Source organism: Topomyia yanbarensis, chromosome 3 (genome assembly GCF_030247195.1).
Source record: "Topomyia yanbarensis strain Yona2022 chromosome 3, ASM3024719v1, whole genome shotgun sequence".
In the NCBI taxonomy this organism is placed as follows: Eukaryota; Metazoa; Arthropoda; class Insecta; order Diptera; family Culicidae; genus Topomyia; species Topomyia yanbarensis.
In genome coordinates this window covers 36,997,982-37,018,609 of record NC_080672.1, presented here as the reverse complement: position 1 = coordinate 37,018,609, position 20,628 = coordinate 36,997,982, and the positions used below count along the sequence as shown (strand labels likewise).

The 20,628-nt window shown below is 38.3% G+C and overlaps 2 protein-coding genes across 6 annotated transcripts in view; both read right to left on the bottom strand.

Moving 5' to 3' along the window:
- Positions 1–20,628, bottom strand: part of LOC131690719 (protein kinase C-binding protein NELL2-like) — a 312,172-nt gene that overhangs the window by 71,698 nt on the left and 219,846 nt on the right. The gene's annotated exons all lie outside the window — the stretch shown is intronic.
- LOC131690720 (UDP-glycosyltransferase UGT5-like) lies at positions 8,202–10,377 on the bottom strand. The gene is made up of 3 exons (XM_058976677.1): positions 9,798–10,377; positions 8,553–9,719; positions 8,202–8,488 (listed from the first exon to the last, which is right to left on the bottom strand). The coding sequence occupies exons 1-3, from the start codon at positions 9,986–9,988 to the stop codon at positions 8,212–8,214; spliced, it is 1,635 nt and encodes a 544-aa protein (XP_058832660.1). The 5' UTR covers positions 9,989–10,377; the 3' UTR covers positions 8,202–8,211.

Genomic DNA, 20,628 nt, shown 5'->3' with positions numbered 1-20,628 from the left:
AAGAAAAAAATCTTGAAAGTTTGAGCAAATTCTATACATTTCCTTTATAAGAAATGTAAAAATAGCATACGATAATGACGTGTGTCATATTTTTTGACGTAGGACTTACGTCTTTCTTTACTATACTGGGTGTCATTTCAAAATTTTCAAAACGGATGCGTTACGTACACTTTGAACTCTAATAACTTTTCTCCTACTAAAGGAATTACTAATTTTGTTTCATAAATCGAAAGGAAAACGTTCAACGCTTGCTATTGATACCTTGTTTGCTATGTAAAACTTGTTTAAAAAGTTCAAAAACTACTTTTAATGCGAATCAACATTAATGCTAAAACCTATAAATATGGGTGTCACAGTTTTTCTTAAAGCCAGACGAGTGTAAGCCACAGAGCAGAACACACGTACGTGTGCTGCTCAACGAGAAGCTGCATTTTGACCACCAACCAAATCATAGCTACTGCCTTATCGCTGCCAACCAAGAACAGTCGTCGCCCTGCGTGAAATTCATTGCTCTCAGAAGTGGACAGAGTTACTAATTCGCAAGCTGCTCTTCCAGTGCCTGGTCCGTGAGATTGCACAGAATTTCAAAACCTACTCTTCCGGAGCTCAGCCGTAATGGCCCTTTAAGAAGCCAGCGAGGCCTGCCTGGTTAGTTTGTTGGAAAATACCAATCTGTGCGCTATCCATGCCAAGCGAATAATCATCATGCCGAGCGGGAAACGGCGAAATGATATTCACAACAAACGGTCCTTATTAGGACCACAAAATCGTTCTCAGAAGAATTACAATTGAAATTTCCATTTCGTGCTTTGGAAAATAACTTCCCTCTTATCGGGTTAGTTATTTTCTATAATAATATCCGAAAAATGTGCGATAAAACCAATAAACTGACCAATTGGACGGAAGCAATAAAATACCTACAACAATTTGAGTCAGAAAAGTGATATTAACGGAAAAATGCTTCGATCGTTTCTAAGTGTTTGGCAGCTGAAGTTGCCGATTTGTTTTCCAACGTCAATTATTTGCGCTGTGCTGTACGGAACAGATTTTTGCGCGATGTGTTGGGAAATAATTAAAACAATTGTGTAGTAGATTCCGTAGATTTTACCGTAAATTTTGATAGAAATGATTTTGTAAAAGCATTAATTAGCCGTGCTTTGAATGGTGGTTTTTACAAATCTTTCTAGAACATTAGTGAATGTGGAAACCCTGCTACTAAGCGAATGCCACGCCAAAAAGAATGATGAAAATATTTTCATTTGTCGCACAAAGGGATGGACTACCATCTGCACTAAGAAGTTTATAAAAGAGATCGCATTCCGACATACAATGCTCATTCGATGTGAGCTGCGAAAGGGGAATGTTCGTGTATGTACGCAGCAGAAGCGAATTCGGGCAAGGTTCGAATCGTTAGCAAGGATTCTCGTCTGGTATCACCAAACATAGTTATCTACAAACCGTTCTTTTTAGGATGAAAACATAATGGAGAAAGAATTGAATTAGAAAGTTCCATTTAATAACTTGCATTGAGTTTGCGCCTGTCAAGTCTGCTGTACTTTATCAATGACACATATAAACCAATGTTTATCGAATTAATCTACAATGCAAATCTTTCTAGAACATTAGTGAATGTGGCAACCCTGCTACTAAGCGAATGCCACGCCAAAACGAATGATGAAAATATTTTCATTTGTCGCACAAAGGGATGGACTACCATCTGCACTAAGAAGTTTATAAAAGAGATCGCATTCCGACATACAATGCTCATTCGATGTGAGCTGCGAAAGGGGAATGTTCGTGTATGTACGCAGTAGAAGCGAATTCGGGCAAGGTTCGAATCGTTAGCAAGGATTCTCGTCTGGTATCACCAAACATAGTTATCTACAAACCGTTCTTTTTAGGATGAAAACATAAAGGAGAAAGAATTGAATTAGAAAGTTCCATTTAATAACTTGCATTGAGTTTGCGCCTGTCAAGTCTGCTGTACTTTATCAATGACACATATAAACCAATGTTTATCGAATTAATCTACAATGCAAATCTTTCTAGAACATTAGTGAATGTGGCAACCCTGCTACTAAGCGAATGCCACGCCAAAACGAATGATGAAAATATTTTCATTTGTCGCACAAAGGGATGGACTACCATCTGCACTAAGAAGTTTATAAAAGAGATCGCATTCCGACATACAATGCTCATTCGATGTGAGCTGCAAAAGGGGAATGTTCGTGTATGTATGCAGTAGAAGCGAATTCGGGCAAGGTTAGAATCGTTAGCAAGGATTCTCGTCTGGTATCACCAAACATAGTTATCTACAAACCGTTCTTTTTAGGATGAAAACATAAAGGAGAAAGAATTGAATTAGAAAGTTCCATTTAATAACTTGAATTGAGTTTGCGCCTGTCAATTCTTGTATACATTTACCAGTGATTCATATAAGCAAATGTTTATCAAATTAATCTACAAACCCGAAGGTTTTTGCAAGTCCTAGAAAATCAGTGAATGTGGCAATCTCATTCGACATGAAATTTCCAGTAAACATTCATTCAAAAAGTGCATTGGCTCAAATTATCCATGAATGTCATATGATATGCCCAAGTTTAGTCCTACGTCAACACCGCGGTTACGTCCCTGGCATTACCCACTCCTAGTTTTTTGGGTAAATACTTTTGTTTCACCCACTGTGGTCTACTTGACAATTATTTGGATTCCATATAACCATATTCCATATAATTCCATCCAACTCTGTCGTTATTGTCTATTTTTGTTGTCTATTCTTTGTGTTATAGTTGTCGTAATTATTCAAATTGTAGGATCTAAAAGCAACAACAAATTGAAATGGCTATAAGACGATATGCCCATGCTTTCAATCGTCTGAAAGAATCTGAAATAATGGAAGAAATTCGAGCAAATTCAACAGCAGACGATTCCGAAACTGATTTGCAAAGCGAGGAAGAAGATGTGAATGATATTGCTTCCGACGATGAATCTGATGCAGAAAAATATGAATATGTACTCCGGTTATGCATCAGAAGAAATTAATAGCAACCCAGAAACATTGATTGGTCGTGTTCAAACGAAATGGAGCTCAGAACCAATCGACAGTCGACGTGATCTTCCGAGTACTCACCATTTGGAAAAAAAATGACCTTTTTACATCCATCGTCTTATACGCTGATATCGGGATTTGCTGCGTGTCCGTACTCATCATCCTGGAATTCCGGAACCGGAAGTCGGATCAATTATAAATTCAACAGCAGCCAATGGGAATGCTGTACCTTTCATTTGAAACCAAGTTTGTAAAAATCGGTAAAGAATTCGCTGAGAAATAGGTATGACATTATCTTAGGAACATGGTAAGTTCCCCCGGCGCATCAAGAACCGCGATAGCTGGCCAATGTGGTCGAAGTGTCTTCGGTGGGTCATCAATGATCTAGACATGCAAAACCAAGTAATGTTGCACATATTTTAATATATATTGCATCATTTGGACATCATGGTGGTATCAGTTTCTATGGAAATTTGCTGTGTGATTGTACTCTTCAACACGTAACTCCAGAACCGAAAGTCGGATCAATACAAAAATCAATAGTGACCGATGGGAAGGTTGCACCTTTCATTTGAGACTAAATTTGTACAAATCGGTCCAGCCACCTCAGAGAAAAATCGGTGAGATTGTTTGCCACATACATACATCCATACATACACACACATACAGACATTTTACGATCTCGACGAACTGAGTCGAATGGTATAAGAGATTTGGGTCTCGGTTAAAAAGTCGAAATTTCGACCGATTGCATAACCTTTCTATATGAGAACGGTAAAAAGGAGCTTGAATTTAGACGGGCCTGAGAGGCCCGGCTTGCCCTTTAATGTTAGGATATTAGCTTGCCTTCACAAGGGTTAAAACCACATTTGCACGTTAAGGGCACAGAACTTTTACACTCTCTTCCCAAATTTTTCGAAATTCGATTTCGGTTCACTGGGAGTTAAGCAGAATATGTTTCCTGCAATTAATAGTGTGGAATATGTTTCCTGTAAGGAGAGTGGGGACAGCAGAGAACGATAGCAGAATGAAAAGAGAGTAAAGACAGCAAAAACTGTAGTAAAAAAAAAATCAAAGAAAGGAAAATGAGTTGAGAAAATGGAGCAAAGGTCGTAAAGAGAATGAAGTGTAAAGAGTAAAAAGAGTAAAGTTAGTTAAAAGAGTTTAGATAGTAAAGATAGTAATGGGAAGAGAAAGTGAAGAAATTCCAGAGACTAAAGGAACTGAAAAGAGAGTAAAAAGAGTAAAGAGAGTAATGAGAGTGAGGAGAGTAAAGAGAGTACACCGAGTAAAGCGAGAAAAGAAAACAGGGAGAGTAAAGAGATTGAAGTGAGTGAAATGTAATTGAAGTAAATTGTAACAGCGTGAAAAATATACGATTACGAGTATTAGAGCAAAAAAGAAAGTAGCGTAAGAGCAATGAAGAAAGCAAGGAGTGTAAGGAACGTAGTGAGTAAAGAGAAACGAGGGTAAGAAGAGCAAATAGATTGAATAGAATAAGAAGACTAAAGAGAGTAGGAAGAATATAGAAGGTAAATTTTGCGCAATTTGCAGCAAAAAGATTACAGAGAGCAACAATAGTAAAGAGAGTGAAGAGAGCAATGGGAATAGCGAGAATAAAGAGAGTAAAGTGAGTTAAAAGAGTACCGAGAGTAACGATAGTAGAAAAAGTATGGAAATTAATGAGGGTAAAGATAGTGAAGGTAGTAAAGATAGTAAAAAGAGTAAAGACCGCAAAGAGAATAGAGAGGGGAACGAGAGTAAAAAGAGTAATTGAGTAAAATAAATGATTAAGAGCGTACGAAAAATAAAGAAAAAGTAGCGTAAGACCAATAAGGAGACCACGAAGAGTAAATATTGCAATGACAAAATATCAAGAAAGTAAAGAGAATAACGAGAATGAAGTGAGTAATGTGGTAAAAATATAGGAATGAAGTACATAAACAAAAGAGAGGAAAATGGTTGTAGAGCGTGAAATAGTAACGAGAGGTTGGAGTGTAGAGAGAATTAATAAGTAACGGGATTGAAAACTAACAAAGAGAAGATAGGGAGTAAAAAAATTAACTGTGATGAAAGAGTGAAAAGAGTTGAGAGCAAGGAGAATAGAGAAAATATGTAAATTAAATTAAATTAGACAGATTCAATTAAATTATATGGGGTGGGCGTAGCGTAGTTGGTAAATCGATTGCCTTGTATGCAGCGTACCTGGGTTCGAGTCCCGACCCCGCACATAGGATTAGAAATTTTTCCTAAGAGATTTTTCTAACCCGAAGAGGCGAATGACCTTAAGGTTAAAACCTCTATAATCGAAATAAAAAAAAAAAAAAATTAAATTATAGCGATGATAAAAATAAAAGGAACAAAAAAAACAAAAAAATGAGGTATGTTAAGTGAGTACAGAGAGTAAAGAAATTTGAGTACAGAAAGGGGGAATCGTAAAAATGGAAAGCGTAAAGATAGTGAATTATGTAAAGAGAGCAAAGAGAGTAAGGAGAGCAGAGAAGGCAAAGAGGGTAAAAGAAGAATATAGATACTAGTCGTTACAGTGACAGTGTCTTTACCAAAAAGATTATAAAGAGTAAAAGAAGTGTAACAGGGATGAAGAGAGTAAGAGGAATAAAAAGAGAAAAAAAAAGTAAAAGGAGTAACCATGGTAGAGAGAGTAAGTGGAGTAAAAAATATAAAATAGAGTTAAAAGAGTAAAACATTAAAAGAGAAAAGGGAGCCAAAAATGTATAAAGAGCTAAATGAACAAAATGAGTTAAAGGTGTAAAAGGAGTGGAAAAAGGTGTAGAAAGAGTACCAACAGTAAAAGGAGTAAAAAAAGTAAAACGAGTGATAAGGATACCGGTCTTTTTACTATTTTCTCTTTTAAATCGTTTCTCTCTCTAATTTCCACGCTTTTCCTATTCTCAGCACTCTTTATACCCTCTTCCCTTTCTTTCTTCTCTCTATTCTCATTGCTCTCTTTGCGCTCTTAATTTTTACTGGTTTTTTTACTCTCTATATACTCTAGTCTCTGAACTTCATTTAATCTCGTCACTCTATTTGCTAGCTCCAATCTCTTAACTGAGTAATCACTTTCACCTTTTCACTTATTTACTTTTTGTTCTCGTTTTTCTCTTTTTACACTATTTGCTCTTTGGATTATTTTTACTGTTTTTCTCTATTTACACTAAAAGTAAAAGGGTTGGAAAAGTAAAAAAACAAAAAAGAGTCAAAAGTGTAAAGAGATTAAAAAGAGTAGAACGAGTAAAAAGATTAAAAAGTGAAGAACGAGTAAAAATAGTGAAAAGAGTAAAAATAGTACAACTTATTAAAGGAATAAAAAGAGTAAAGAGTATAAAGGGTAAAAAGAGTAAAAAGACTGAAAACAGTAAATAGATAAAAGAGTAAAAACTGTAAAAAGAGTCAAATGGTGAAAAGAGTAGAAAAGGAAAAATTTGTACATTCCCGCAGTTAACATGTTAGGAACGTAAACTAGGTCATTCAAGAGTTTCAACGTCTCAAAAAATGCGTGGAAGTTTTGCGTAAGTTAACTTTGGTTGCTTCTGACAGTTGATAAGTTGCTATTAGTTTGTTCGGGCATGCCACAAACTCAGGTGATTCCCATAGGAAACAGCCAAAACATCCTGGCTCTTGTGGTAGAAGACACAGAGTTAAGTCGTCGGGAAACTCTAAGCTTGCTCATAGGACTCTATTCCACGCTTTTCTTAACTTTCCTTTTTCACTGTCTCGCTCTACATTGAGTAACAGGAATGAAAGGGGTGAAAAGAGTAAAAAGAGTAGAAGAGTTAGAAGTGTAAAAATAGTAAAAAGTGTAATTGGAGTAAAAACAACTAAAAGAATAAAAAGTAAAATAGAATAAAATGAAAAAAGTGTAACAAGACTAAAATAAGTTAATATACTAGAACGAGAAAAGAGTAAAAAGAGAAAAAATAGTAGAAAGAGTGAAAAGCGTATAACGCAAAAAAGAGTAAAAGATGTGAAAAGAGGAATAGGCGTAAAAGGAGTAAAATGACTAAATAGCGCAAAAAATGCAAAAGGAGTAACAAAGAATAAAAAGTAATAGAATAATAAGAGTAAAGTAAGGTAATATCATTAAAAGAGATAAAATAGAGATAGTAAAGAGAGTACAAAGAGTAAATAGGGTGAATGGAGCAAAGAAGGCAAAACCAGTAGTTAGAGTGAAGAGAGTAATGAGAGTAATAAGAGCATCGAGAGTAAAAGGACTAAAGAGAATTAAGAGAGTTTATGAGAAAAATTTGACTTTAATGTGCCATGAAAATTTCAAAAGTTTATATATACTATACGGCTATTTTTGATTCATTTAGAAAACAATTCAGATCTGGGATCAACCTTTCATTCGATTCAATCGCTGTTTTGGTGATTTCAATCTCCTTTGGAGTTCCAATATTTAAAACAGTCGTCTCTCTTTTGATTCTGAATAGGTGAATGTTTCGTCTCCACGACTTCATTTAAGTCGCTTGAAGATTTATTTGTTGGTTATTATTTATAAAACCTAGTCACCAAACTCTCTTTGTCGAGGTTTCTGTTTTTAAATTTCTCATTACGAGATGTGACAATATCTAGCAAAACGGTTAAATGATCTAATAATATGTGCTTATGATCAGATAACGACCGTTTCTACAATTCAAGCAGGTCTGAGTCAGTTGTAACAATCATACGAGGTTCTGTCGAAGCAGTGTGTTTCGTCGAACAACTCTTTTCGAACTTAGAACCACATTTTTCGTGCAATAACGTAGATTCACTTTATACTTTCAAGCTAATTAGTTTTCAATTATGTTATGATGAATGTTTTGAATTAAGTAATATACTCAGATAAAAGTTGAAGTTTTAGCCTGAGGATCATTCTGCTCGTTTTTTAGGTTAGAAACAATTCTAGTTTTATATGCGTGGTTAGGAATCGAACACAGATGTTCTATCTTCAAGCCTATCGAATTACCAACTTTCCGGCAACAGCTGTTGTTTTGGTTTTGATTCTTTCATACGACCCATATGCTCTTTCAATGAAGTTGTCCTTTCAGCTCATTGGTGAAGCATTCTGGTGTGGCATTCAATCAAGATTCGAATCATCCTGCATTTAAAGCTGTAGTGCTTTAACGCAAGAAATATGAACATAAAATAGTCATTCTATGTTCTCACTTGAATCTAATTTTATTCCATGATTTTTGGATAAGGACCCAGTACAACATCACATTCACATAATATAGTACCAAAGCTAGACCTCCAAGAAAAACAATCAACACATCCAACGAATACTTTTCGAGAATCCCCAACTGCTGCAGTGATCGATCCCACATGTGACTCATTTCCGCATTCCTCAGAATCCACTCCACGGACCAGACGGCCAAATCCAATGGATGTTCCTTCTGGTCCCGCACGATTTGTGACAGTTGCATGGCGGTTTGCTTATAGCTGAAACGATTTTGATTATTCCTTGAATTTTTAGTTAACAACTAACCTGCTCAATCTATCTTACCTATCGTTCGTAATTATATCCACAATGGAATGTTCAAACTGCTGGGAGGTTAGACTAACCAACTCCATCCGCTTCCCGATGCCTTTGCTCACCAATTGATTTACATTTCCGAATTGATCGGCGAAAAATGGTAACCCTAAAATGGGCACTCCATGCCAGACGGCCTCCTGGACGCTAAGTAGCCCTCCGTGGGTGATGAAGAGCCGCAGCTTGGGATGTGCCAAAAGGTCATTCTGGGGAAGCCACGGAGAGGTGATCACATTCGCCGGTAGCTCTAATGGTAGACAGTGTTCGGAGTCCAACTTCCATAGGAATGTAAGTGATGGAAGGTTACGCATAACGGTTATAATATTACGAAGAATCGAGGTACTCATCAGGTCACTGCGGACGTTTGTGCCAAGCGAAAAAAGAACTGCCCCGTTGGCGGAACTATCGATTGCCTTCAGGATATCGGGCGGTATGGGTTTCGATGGTTTGATGTGAAGACCGCCGGCTTGGATTACGTTTGTGAGTTTCGGTTCGGAAGGTTCCAGAATGGGGTTAGAATTTAGGATGGCCAATAGAGCGTGTTTCTCTAGCGATGATACTGATACGGTTTGGTTAAGCTCCTGCTTGACAATACTATCCAGCTTTGGGTAGTAGATGAATTCCTTCCATAGGATCTCCCAAGTGAAAAGTAGGAAATTATAACACCGTTGATAGAAGTTCATGGAGCCATAAACGTCATACACTTGATTTGGAATGAATCCCGGGAATATTAGAGATCCTAGAGACTCAGTCGTGGTTGATAGGCGATTGTAAGCAGTTGCAAGGATCAGTGGAGGGTAGTTGAATCGCGTTAGAAGCGCCAACAGACATGGTCCTGCCAAGTGATCATGAATTACTAGTTCAAATCGAAATTCTTTTGGATACTCCAAAAGCGATTTGAATCCAGGACTTTTGATCGCTAGTTCGCAAACGTACAGCTCCAGCTCCGAGAATGACATGACCACTGCGAATGGATTCATCTGACCGAACTCGATGTAATCTTCTTCCTCCATGGCCAGGTTGTCGATTATTCCATCCAACTTGATGAACTGGACATCTTTAATAGTTCCCTGCTTGTACAAATTCACAACAGTCAAGTTGTATCCAAGCTTTGCCAGACGCTCGAACAGTCGTTGACTCCTGGAATTCCATCAAACGGTTAAATTACCATGCTTTATAGTACTTGAACTGATATGTATTTTAGTACTTGAACCCTACCACAGAAAATGACTTGGCGATGCGACACTGCTGATGTAGAGAATATTAGCACTCCAACAATTCGTAACCAGCTGACTAAGTAGTGGCACTAGCACCATTACCGGCAAAAACATAGCACTCCACATAATGCGGAACAGTTTCCTTTGGCACCCGGCACGAGACTGTCGCAGACTGGCGTGTTTTGTCAGCATTCTTTATCCGACCAACAACTACAGCAGAGTAAACACCAGAATCGACGCGTACAAAAATAAATCTCAATTGATCACCGCCGACCACGCGTCTCCATCGCATCGTTCCGCTGCGGTCCACCAGTCGTTCTACCTTGCCGCTGCTCATTGGGTGAAATTGTTATCTATACGACATAGGTGCTTGGACATTCGTTGTCATTGTCAACGATCGCGTTGAAGCATCGCTCGTCGCCGCCACCTGTGTCACCACTGACGACGAGACACGATTCTGATCCCGGTCCGGCGGTGTAGTGTTCATCAAAATGCAACAAATTTAATAATACCAATAAAAATAAATTCAACAACAGCGCGACCAGTAACGGGGTTGTCCCTAACCTTCCTACGCCGTGGCCGTGCATGACAGATGTAGGACGCCTTACGAGATCATTTCAATCATCACCATCATCGGTCGTACCCGGTACGTGGTCTCGTTTGTGGTGTTGGTGGTGGTGGTGGTCGTACTGGTCAACAACGGTGAAGGGTCTCTTTTTCGGAGAGGTTCACAAAGTGCAGCGGGATGTTTCTTTAATGCGGCGAAATTGGCCGTTACTGTCGGGCCGGTGATTTATGTACGACAACAAATCCCGTTCATCTTTGTATGTTTTACGTGTGTTTTCGGAAGAAAGTGGATTGCCTCGGTATCGATTGATGCGCCTACCAGTGGGATTAAATTTTTCTCATAGCGAATTGTGCGGAGTTTTAAATGTAAGTACACCGGGTTATCCATATGATGGAACTATGAGTATGATATAAATATAACATTTCAAAACAAACAGCGAATCAACTTTGTTCTTTTTTATTTTGTTTGTCTTATGTTTGATGAATGATCCCCATAAAGGGTTAAAACTGCCTTCTTCAAAGAAGCAACTACGGCCCACTGATATTTGATTTATTCGTCAATAAATCCTGCTATGATAAGGTTTCATACTACAATCCTTTGAAAAATGTACGAATTAATCGAGTACTTGATTTGCAGATAAAATATAGTCCGTTTACTGTTAAATTCCCGCGGGTCCGAGTAGGAATGTGAGCAACCAACCGTGCAGGGATCTTTGGTCGTATGTTGACAGAGTAGGGGAGAACCGAAAACGGCCTTTTCCCATGTTAGGAATGGCGCGAAACAGCGTTTTTTTCTGGAACGGGCTATTCATCGCAGTCTTGGCTAGACGACAGACTGAATCTTCATCCAACAACCCCGAAAAATGTAGCTGATGATATACGTAGGAATAATCGGTAATGTTTACCGAAGACTGATAGGAAAATCGACAATTGGAACATTAGATCCTACTAATCCTGCCCTCAAGAGCTGCAAAAAGTGAAAGTGGAGAAAGTGCAGCCCAGTTCGATGGTGCGACAGAGGCCAACGCGAAACCCGCGCAGCAATCCCAACTGCGGGTACCTCGTCAAGTACACCGGAACCTTCGTTTACGAATCATACCGGATGTTCATTAAGTGAATTAATTCGTAAAAAGTATCCGTTATTGAGGATTTAATTCGTACAAAAGTTCTCTGTACTTTCTTATTGAAATTCCTGTCGTAAAAGCAGCTGTAATTTACAACTATTCCTTAACAAATATGTAGGTGAGTATGGTTATTAGGGCATTGCAAAAAAAAATTTTTTTTTGAATTCTCAAAGGCCCCCCCTCTCATATTGTGACAAATTTCAAAGTAAGCTCAGATGCCAAATTTCACATCATTTGGACAATTTTAGACCCCCGCCCACTTCGCTTGAACTTTTTTGAAATTGGTGCTATGGGAAAATATGGAGGAAAAATACATTAAATGCTATAACTTTTGAAGTAGCAATCAGAAAATTCAAGCGAAGTGGGCGGGGGTCTAAAATTGTCCAAATGATGTGAAATTTGGCGTCTGAGCCTACTTTGACATTTGTCACAATATGAGACGGGGGGGCCTTCGAGAATTAAAAAAAAAATTTTTTTGCTATGCCCTAATGGTTATATCAACACATATTCCAGGTAATTCTTGAACTGCCTGGAGGGAAAATTTCAACATCTACGAGCAAAATCAATTGTATTTCGTTCGCATATGGACGCGGTATGTACTCAAGGAGGGTCTCAATACTAAGTTAAAGTATTGAGTCCGATTTCGCTGTTTATGTTCATCCAAGAGCTTTCTAAAATACGTAACAATATCTATTTACAAGCGTAATAAATTATGTCTTTTTAGGGATGTATACTCCTTGACGCTCATGATATTGAATTCAATTAGTTTTGAATTCGCAGAATGAGGTTGATTAGCAGATGACGGAAATCGATGTTTGAAGCCATACTGAAACCCCAGATGATGACTTCCGGAACAGCGAAAGTCTCTTTAATCTTAACATTAGCAGTGTTTTCGAAATAGAGTCGATGTATATATGGCGAACATCGATGTTTGATGCTATTTCAAAATCCAAGATGGCGGGCATGCAGTTCAGCAACATTTTATATGTTCCCAACAATAGTGGTTCTTGTTTAATGCGGACCTAGAGAGGATTTGTGAAATATAAAACTGAAACGTACCGCGTACCAATTTGCACGTGCTTATTTTTTCTGAAAGGTTGATCAATTGAGCAATATTTTGGATACCGCTTTTTGAGATCTCTTAGCAATAAACAATAAGCTCAACAGCTCTCCTAGCTGTACTGAACAACGTTGGGTCCAACGAAGTTTTCCCACTTATATGGAGAAATGGAATTATAGAGCCAATACCAAAGCCACATTCAAGCGACCAAAGCCTAAACGAATTTCGTCCTATAACTCTGACGAGTTGTATGGCCAAATTGTTCGAACGAATGGTTAATAGACGGCTGACGACAGAACTGGAGAATAAAAAGAGACTGGATAATAGACAACACGCTTTTCGATCCGGTCGTGGAACTTTTCTCACGGAAAGATACTTTCAAGATTCCGTAGGAAATCACGTCTCCCAACTATACCAACTTGAAAACGGAGTTCCACAGGGATCTGTCCTATCTGTAACCCTTTTTCTGGTCGCAATCCAACCTGTATTTCGGGTAGTTCCTATCAGTGTCCAAATTTACATATATGCAGTTGGCATCCTTCTTATCTGTGGTAAAAAAGACAAGCGTTTGTATCACAAACATCGACATTTTATTGCAGTACAAACGTCTGACTCAGGGTCTCTCACCAACGTACAACCGCATGATCTGTTACGCTTCTGATGCATTTGTCACTAGTCTTATTCTGGCGATAATGGCGGAAGGAGGAACTTTACTTTTTCCTTTACTCGTACTTCAACATATCGTACAACTTACTATTCGCTTGCTAGAGAAAGATAGTCACTATACGGAACTACCACTGATCCGCCGTACCTCAGAATGGTTACAACAAGTCACGGGTACTCAAACTCCGGAAATAGCGCTACTGTAGGGACGTCCATTGTATGGGACGTCAAGCAGAAAATAAGAGCTGGCGACCTACCAGATATAGTTCGTCCTGTTGTTTGGGAGCTGATACGTTTTGGACAGTCTACGATCGTATTTAATGACGGATCGAAAAAAGACGATACAGTAGGAGCGAGAATATTTTCCGGGAACATCCAGCAAGCGATAAGCCTTCCAAAACAGCATTTTCTTGGCGGAGGTATATGCATTGAAAACTGCTTTGTCTACCATTGACCGGCAAACAATGTTGTAATCAAGACGAACTCTGCCAGTTCTCTCACGCAATTAGATCGATCAGACCAACTAACCGGGACCTTTGGAATAGAGAATGGTACACAGCGAGAGACATAAAACTGCAAGAGGTTAAATTCGACACGACAAAATGGCTAGACCATCCTGATCCATAGGAACAGCGTGTTTTGACCCGGTTAAGGATTGGGCACTCTCGACTGACACATAGCTTTCTGTTAAAAAAGGATTCACCACTGACTTGTGAGTGTTGAGGAGTAGTTGAAGACGTCCGACATATACTACTAAATGTCGAAAATACGACGATGAACGACAATGGAACAATATCTACGAAAGACTTCGAGCGGCACTTGCCAACGATAAAGACATCGAAGAAGAAATGATACAGAAGTATTTCTGTTTACCTAATTTTCAAATGGGAAATGGAATATCATTTATATGAAACACTTTATGGAATATGACGTAGGCGCTGGTCTAAATTACCTTAAAAGGGGGTTATGAGCATTGCATTTTGCCGATTTGCCAAAATTTTTCTTTCCCTGAAAAGGTGACCAATAGCGCACACTATACTCTAAGACCGTTATTTGCCATCTTGTAACAGATTATGTCTATGAGAAAATGTTCGAATACTTCGGAGCAATGCATATTTCATCAGTCCAAAACGAAGCAAGATATCAGATGTAACCAGCACCGTAAACGTGATAATGAACTTGATTTAATCGATTATTGTCGTTAACAAAAATCTTGCTATTTGGTATACACATTTGACGAAAAAGCGCTCGAAATATGTGTCCCTCGCGAGCACAGATTAAATCTGAGAAACGCCCAAGGCTTGAGAATGATATATACGGTTTTTGTAATATTACCATGGCAAATAAACAGCTGGTTTTCGAATAGGTCTTCAGTAGAATTCTTTATAACCTTAACAATGGGAGTATTTTCAGAATGGGGTTGACAAGTAGATGACGAAAATCAATGGTAGATGCCAGCTGGTACTTTTAAACTTGGATGCCATCTGCCGCTTTAAAATGACATTGATTTCTGTCATGTAATCGTCATCCCCATTCAGAGAATACCCAACTTTTATTAGAAATAGTTAGCTAAGCGATTATACACAAATGATGTAGCTTCGGTAGTACCCCCTCCCTTTGAAAACCAAGTACATGCCCATCTTTATATGAGCGACGCAACCTAAATATTGCCTTCTTTGTACCGCATCGTTGGACTGCGCATCAGCATGCTTCTCATTCGACTAGTAATCGTTGAAGGAAGCACAAAAATACACGCGAGACCTATACATCTTCCCAATATTCGAATGAGCTCTTAAATGCTCCATATTGACGGATCTGCATAAAATAGACTATAAAATTTCGGTTTTCCGCATCGCTTCCGAAAGATTTTCCGGAGATCAGTTTTTTTGTTGTTGATGAAAGATCATACATACTTCGAAATTCAATACAAAATTGGTGAACATTTTTTTTGACTTATTACTGTAAACACTGTGTTATTCCGTTCATTACAATAAAACTAACCTTCAGATACTCTCCCTTCTGTTTCTTTCGAAATGTCGAAAAGACGCCCTATATTAAAAAGGAAGTCGTCATAGTCATAAGAAAAGAGTTTGTTATTTCAAATTTATTTCGTTTAAAAAGTTTTGTAAATCAAATAAGCGTTAAGCCCGAAAGGTAAACGATCAGGTTCTGATGGAATGCCTTCTCAAAGATGACGAGGTGGATTTCCAACAAAAGTTTTTTTCAACACATCAGAGCTGATATCTTATAATTTTGTAGAAGACACCTGATTTCTATCTTTTTCCGTTGATAAGTTAGTCTTTGTGCCCTCTATGCGTCGAAATGTAGAGCTCAAATTTTCTAGTTGAGGGATAGCTCATATTATGTACAAAAATCTTTTCAAACATACTATTTAGCTAACCCCAACCGTTAATTCCCCAAAAATAAAGTTCTTGGGAATCGATTACTGTTTCACCACTATTTACCGCTCTATGCAATACTAAATCAAATATCACTTCATTAAAAGTTTAATAACTTGTGCCAAGAAAGTTGAATTGATTTGCAGTGTCCGAAAAAGTTGTATCTTCCTTATTTTCAATTGCAGTGATAAACTGGTACAATTTTGCCACCTAGCGGTGATAATCCACGTCAATTGACATTCTCCATGTAAATTGTCTAAAAATCAGCATGAGCATGACCGCACAATTCGTAGTTGCTACTCCGTGATTAATCAGAACAAGCCAAATTGCATAAAGAGTAGGGCCTTGGAGTAGCTATCAATTCTTAATGTGCACGTTTCGCCGGCCACGCCGTTACAGTCGTCAGGGAAGGAAAGGAATGTTAGTGTAACAAACGTTGTTCTGGAGACCGGATAAACCTCTGCATCTACGTTTGCGGCAGGAAGGAGTTTTTGTTCTGAGAGTTGCATAGATTGCATCACTTATCAAGGTGAATTCAGGATTTTGTAACTCTATATGACTCACCTTGATAAGCGATGCAACTCTCAGAAGTGTTATCACGTGTTTATTGCTCTGGGCAACCGGATGCCAACAACTTCCAAACAGCCGACAGTCGAAAGTGTTGTCTATGTACATGAGAGCCAGGGGGCGGATATAGCGAATAAAATTAAACTTGCTGATTTTTTTCTATCATTTCATTCCGTTTCACATATTATTATATAATTAATGTTTTAGTAAAGTAAGGTTTCATTTTTGGCACCGTTCCAGTTTTGGCAACTAAACAAATATTGTTGCCAAAAACGGAAACCTACTGTATTATCATTATTCACGTGCGATGTTATACTAACTGAAGCGCATTTAAACAGTATTTTTATACTGAACTAGCACTACCGAAATACCTGAAACGATTAACTTTATAAGTCGAATATACAACCGATGAAATGTGTGCGGGTTGTTAGGCTAAGTACAAGAACAACATTGGAGACAACAGGAACAAATAGAAACAAAATTAATTTAAAACAACAATGTGCCCATAAAATAGAGCTAATGATAGAAATTAAGAAGGAACTCCTGGCTTTGTCCACTTTCACGTCAATAATTAATCTGTAATATTGTTGTAATCAGGTAGACATATTTTTAACATGACAATGACAAAGTAGTGAATAATTATTATCATTGATTAATGATTTCATTCACTACCGATTTGATTGCTACCGTTGCGAATAAGTTGAAAAAATCGTACTCAGCGGGACCGGACGGCATTCCAGCTGTCGTTTACAGTCGCTGTAAAGCTTCTTTAGCCGAACATTTGTCCAACATTTTTAACAAATCGTTTGAACAAGGTGAATTTCCGGTGATTTGGAAACAGTCGTTTATGTTCCCTGTTTATAAGAGCAGTGATCGTCGAAATGTTAGAAACTACCGGGGCATAACTAGCCTGTCTGCTGCATTCAAGAAATTTGAAATTGTGGTATGCACTGTTGTACTATCGCGCTCAAAAAGTTACATTTCCACCTATCAACATTGTTTTATGCCCGGACGATCCGTATGTACAAAACTTGTAGATTTCACATCAATTTGCACGCAGATGCAAGAAAAGGAAAATTGAAGGACTTAAAAGCTGCATTCGACCGAATTGACCACCAAATATTATTAACAAAAATTTGTTAAATGGCTGAATTCTTACTTGAGGGACAGAGTGCTACGTGTGCAGCTTGACTCTTATGTTTCCCCTCAATTTACGAACAAACCTGAAGTCCTCAAGGCAGTAACATTGGACCCCTACTGTTTGTATTATTCTTCAACGATGCTGCTTTGCTGCTTAGCTTGGGGTATAAACTGGTTTACGCCGATGATTTGAAATTGTACCTCGTAGTCCGATCTATTGACGACTGCATCCGCCTTCAAGAGCTTTTGGATACATTTGTTAGCTGGTGTCGTACAAACTGGCTAATTATTAGCATTGCAAAATGCCAAGTTATAACTTTTCATCGCATGTTCAGTCCGATACGTTACGACTACCAAATCGATGGGCAAAGGCTCACTAGAGTTGATTGCGTCAGCAACGTCGGCTAACATTCAATCAGCATCGCTCAGCTTTAATCTCTAAAGCAACCCGACCGTTCGGCTTAATTTCTAAAATCGGACGGGATTTCAAGGATCCCCATTGGCTCATTGTATGAAGGCGTTATATTGTTCGCTGGTTCGTCCACTACTTGGAATGCTTCTTTGATTTGGAGTCCTCATCAGCTTACATGGAACTTACGGATTGAACGGGTGCAGAAGAGATTTGTTCGACTCGCACTACGAGACCTTCCATGGCGGAATCTTCGTGACCTTTCACCATATTTTGCTCGATGTCGCTTGATCGGTCTCGACACACGGTAAAAACGCCAAAAGCAAGTAGTATTCGTAGCAAAGCTTCTCAACGCTGAAATTGACTCTCAGAATATCTTGTCCCTTCTTCATTTTCGTGCTCGCAACGTTCTCTACGCTCATCTGGTTTACTACAACCTAGATTCCGCGACGTTTGGATTCAACGAACCGATAACCGCATGTATTCGAACCTTCTCCACGATCCACCAAATTGGTAGCTCGTTTTAGTTTCTTTTCGCGAATTGTTAATTCTCAATCCTCATACATGATTAAACAGTCATCATTCCACTCAGACAATACCATGCGTATTCCCTACGCACACTAAATGCACAGTGGATTCGTTCCCTAGTTGGTCAACAATAATCAAAACAAACAAAGAAATTATTTTGCTCAGTTCAAAGAAATGTCAGCTCGATTGGCATCCCCGGCGGACACATGTTCCCTTACAATGCTATCAAATTGACGAACATTTAAAATTACATGCGAAAAAAATATGAGCAATTTTGAAAATAAAGAAATCAATACTACTACTCATTTGCAATAAAATAAGAACAGAAAAAAATAGTTGCATAACCAAGGTGGCTCATTTTCAATAAAAGTACTGTTGATGAATCATCTAGTAAAAACAGGTACGCGGACGCAAATAGCCTCCATGTAAATTGTCGAAAAATTACGTATAAACTTGGAACACGTTGGTCAGATAGCTAGGCTTGTACAATTTGGCTAAACTTTGGAGGAGCCACTCCTGGTTGGACTAGAAATCGACTGGAGTGGCCCAGTTGGAGTATTTTTTTTTTCTTGTCAGTGTAATGTACGTGTATCTTGAAAATATTCATTCCATAGAAATCAAACGGACTTGACGTATTATAACAGTCTTATTGTTGACAATATTCTTCTCTCCTGTAGTGTCCATTTAAGAGTCCTACCCGGAAATGGTCCTAGCCGAGGTGATTCCTTTTTATTTATTGGCATCATTGGTGCTTGAATTAATTCTTTCACTGCTTCAATCAGTAATTAGAATGTTTATCAAACATACCTGAGTACTAGAAACGACCTCAATTCGCCTTAAGTCATCATAGCTCAGGGCTAATCTTCATAAAGTTGAAGTTGTTCGCATTTCCGATGATTTTAAAAACTTTCTCCGCCACCAGAAGCGTGCGGCCGTGTGTAAACAGTCAAGTGTTAATCCCAGAAGACATTATTTGTAGGGACGTGACCGACCTCCGGGCAGCAGCCAGCAACCATTGACAGAGCGGAGAGAAAGAGAACACACCACGAGAATGGTGATTTATGGTGAGTTATGGGACATTTGTTTGCTGGGCGAATTGTTGGATGAGTATATTAAAAAGACGTGTGAGTATTTAAAATAACATTAAATCATTTGTTTGAGATAGATAGAAAAGGGGTCTGGCGCGAACCGGAAGATCTTTGAAGAAGAGTTGGCTTAAAAACGTTGCATGGAGAGAGAAACCAATAAAGATGATTACTTTCAGTTTTTTACCTTTGCACTTTATATGATGACGTACTTCACGCTGCACAAACGATAGATTTGTGATATTTTATCTTTTTAATCTGCTGGTTAATATGTAATACAAAGACGCAAAGACGTGGTACTAGATTCTTTTGTGGAAATTACCTCCTGTTTCACTGCCGGTTCTTCGTGTACACCCAATTGCAGGGCTAATACTACTGGCATCTTTCTTAGCTGGAGCTCGATTATACGACGAGTGGGTTTTAAGTCCAGCCCCTTACCCCCTGAGCCGCCAATTTGGTAATGCTTTTTTGTTAAGGAAAACTTTGCCACTACGACCACTATTCAGCTTATCTTTTGTGGCTGCCCCTGTTTGCTCTTGCATGTTACAAATTGCCCGAATCCAATGTAGTTGGAATCGAGTTGTTTGTTTGTCCACATATGTCGTCCCAACCGGGTAGTACATTATTAATGTAGCTAAGGATCCGTTTGGGACAGGTATGCCATACCTCGTGAGGCATCATAAGATGCCTTCCGAAGTATCGCTCCCTTCGAAGAAATAGTACTGCACAATGGCAAAGATTATGTTCCGAGCTCTCGGGCTCGGTAATGCTAATAAAATTTTAAATTAGTAATGCTAATAAAAGTGAGATTTTACAGAATATTGTGTTGTGAGCGCTGGCACACTTATTTTTCTCTAATCAAGTGATAATTATATCAAAGACATCAAGAAGATTCAACGTTGAACTACATTCTGTCCCCTGTCCTTGATAAAACTGCTTCACCGATTTTGGAAATAAGCCCCCCTCTGAATATCTTGACCAAGCATAAGTGTCCGATAAAAAAAAATCAAATTTGTATTCCGTATTCCTAGTTTTAAGCTAGTTGTAATTTTTACTCTTTGTTCAAACTATTGTCCCCCATCTTGTAAATAGAATTGTATCCCTAGTTTTAAAACATCTGTGAAATTTCTCATAAATATTTGTACCCCCTTTTGTGTACCAAACTATATTGTTAGTTTTAAGATAACTGTAAAATATTTCGTAAAAACTATCACTATTGAATTCCTTGTTATAAAATTTTTCATAAGCAATATCTTTTGCCCCTTCTCTTGTATATAGAATCTTATTTCT

Excerpts from the sequence above, each read along its gene's own strand:
- LOC131690720 (XM_058976677.1), bottom strand. The coding sequence starts at position 9,988 with ATGCTGACAAAACACGCCAGTCTGCGACAGTCTCGTGCCGGGTGCCAA. Across the intron at positions 9,720-9,797 it reads TCGCCAAGTCATTTTCTGTG|GAGTCAACGACTGTTCGAGC; the intron begins GTAGGGTTCAAG and ends ATGGAATTCCAG. Across the intron at positions 8,489-8,552 it reads GATATAATTACGAACGATAG|CTATAAGCAAACCGCCATGC; the intron begins GTAAGATAGATT and ends AAATCGTTTCAG.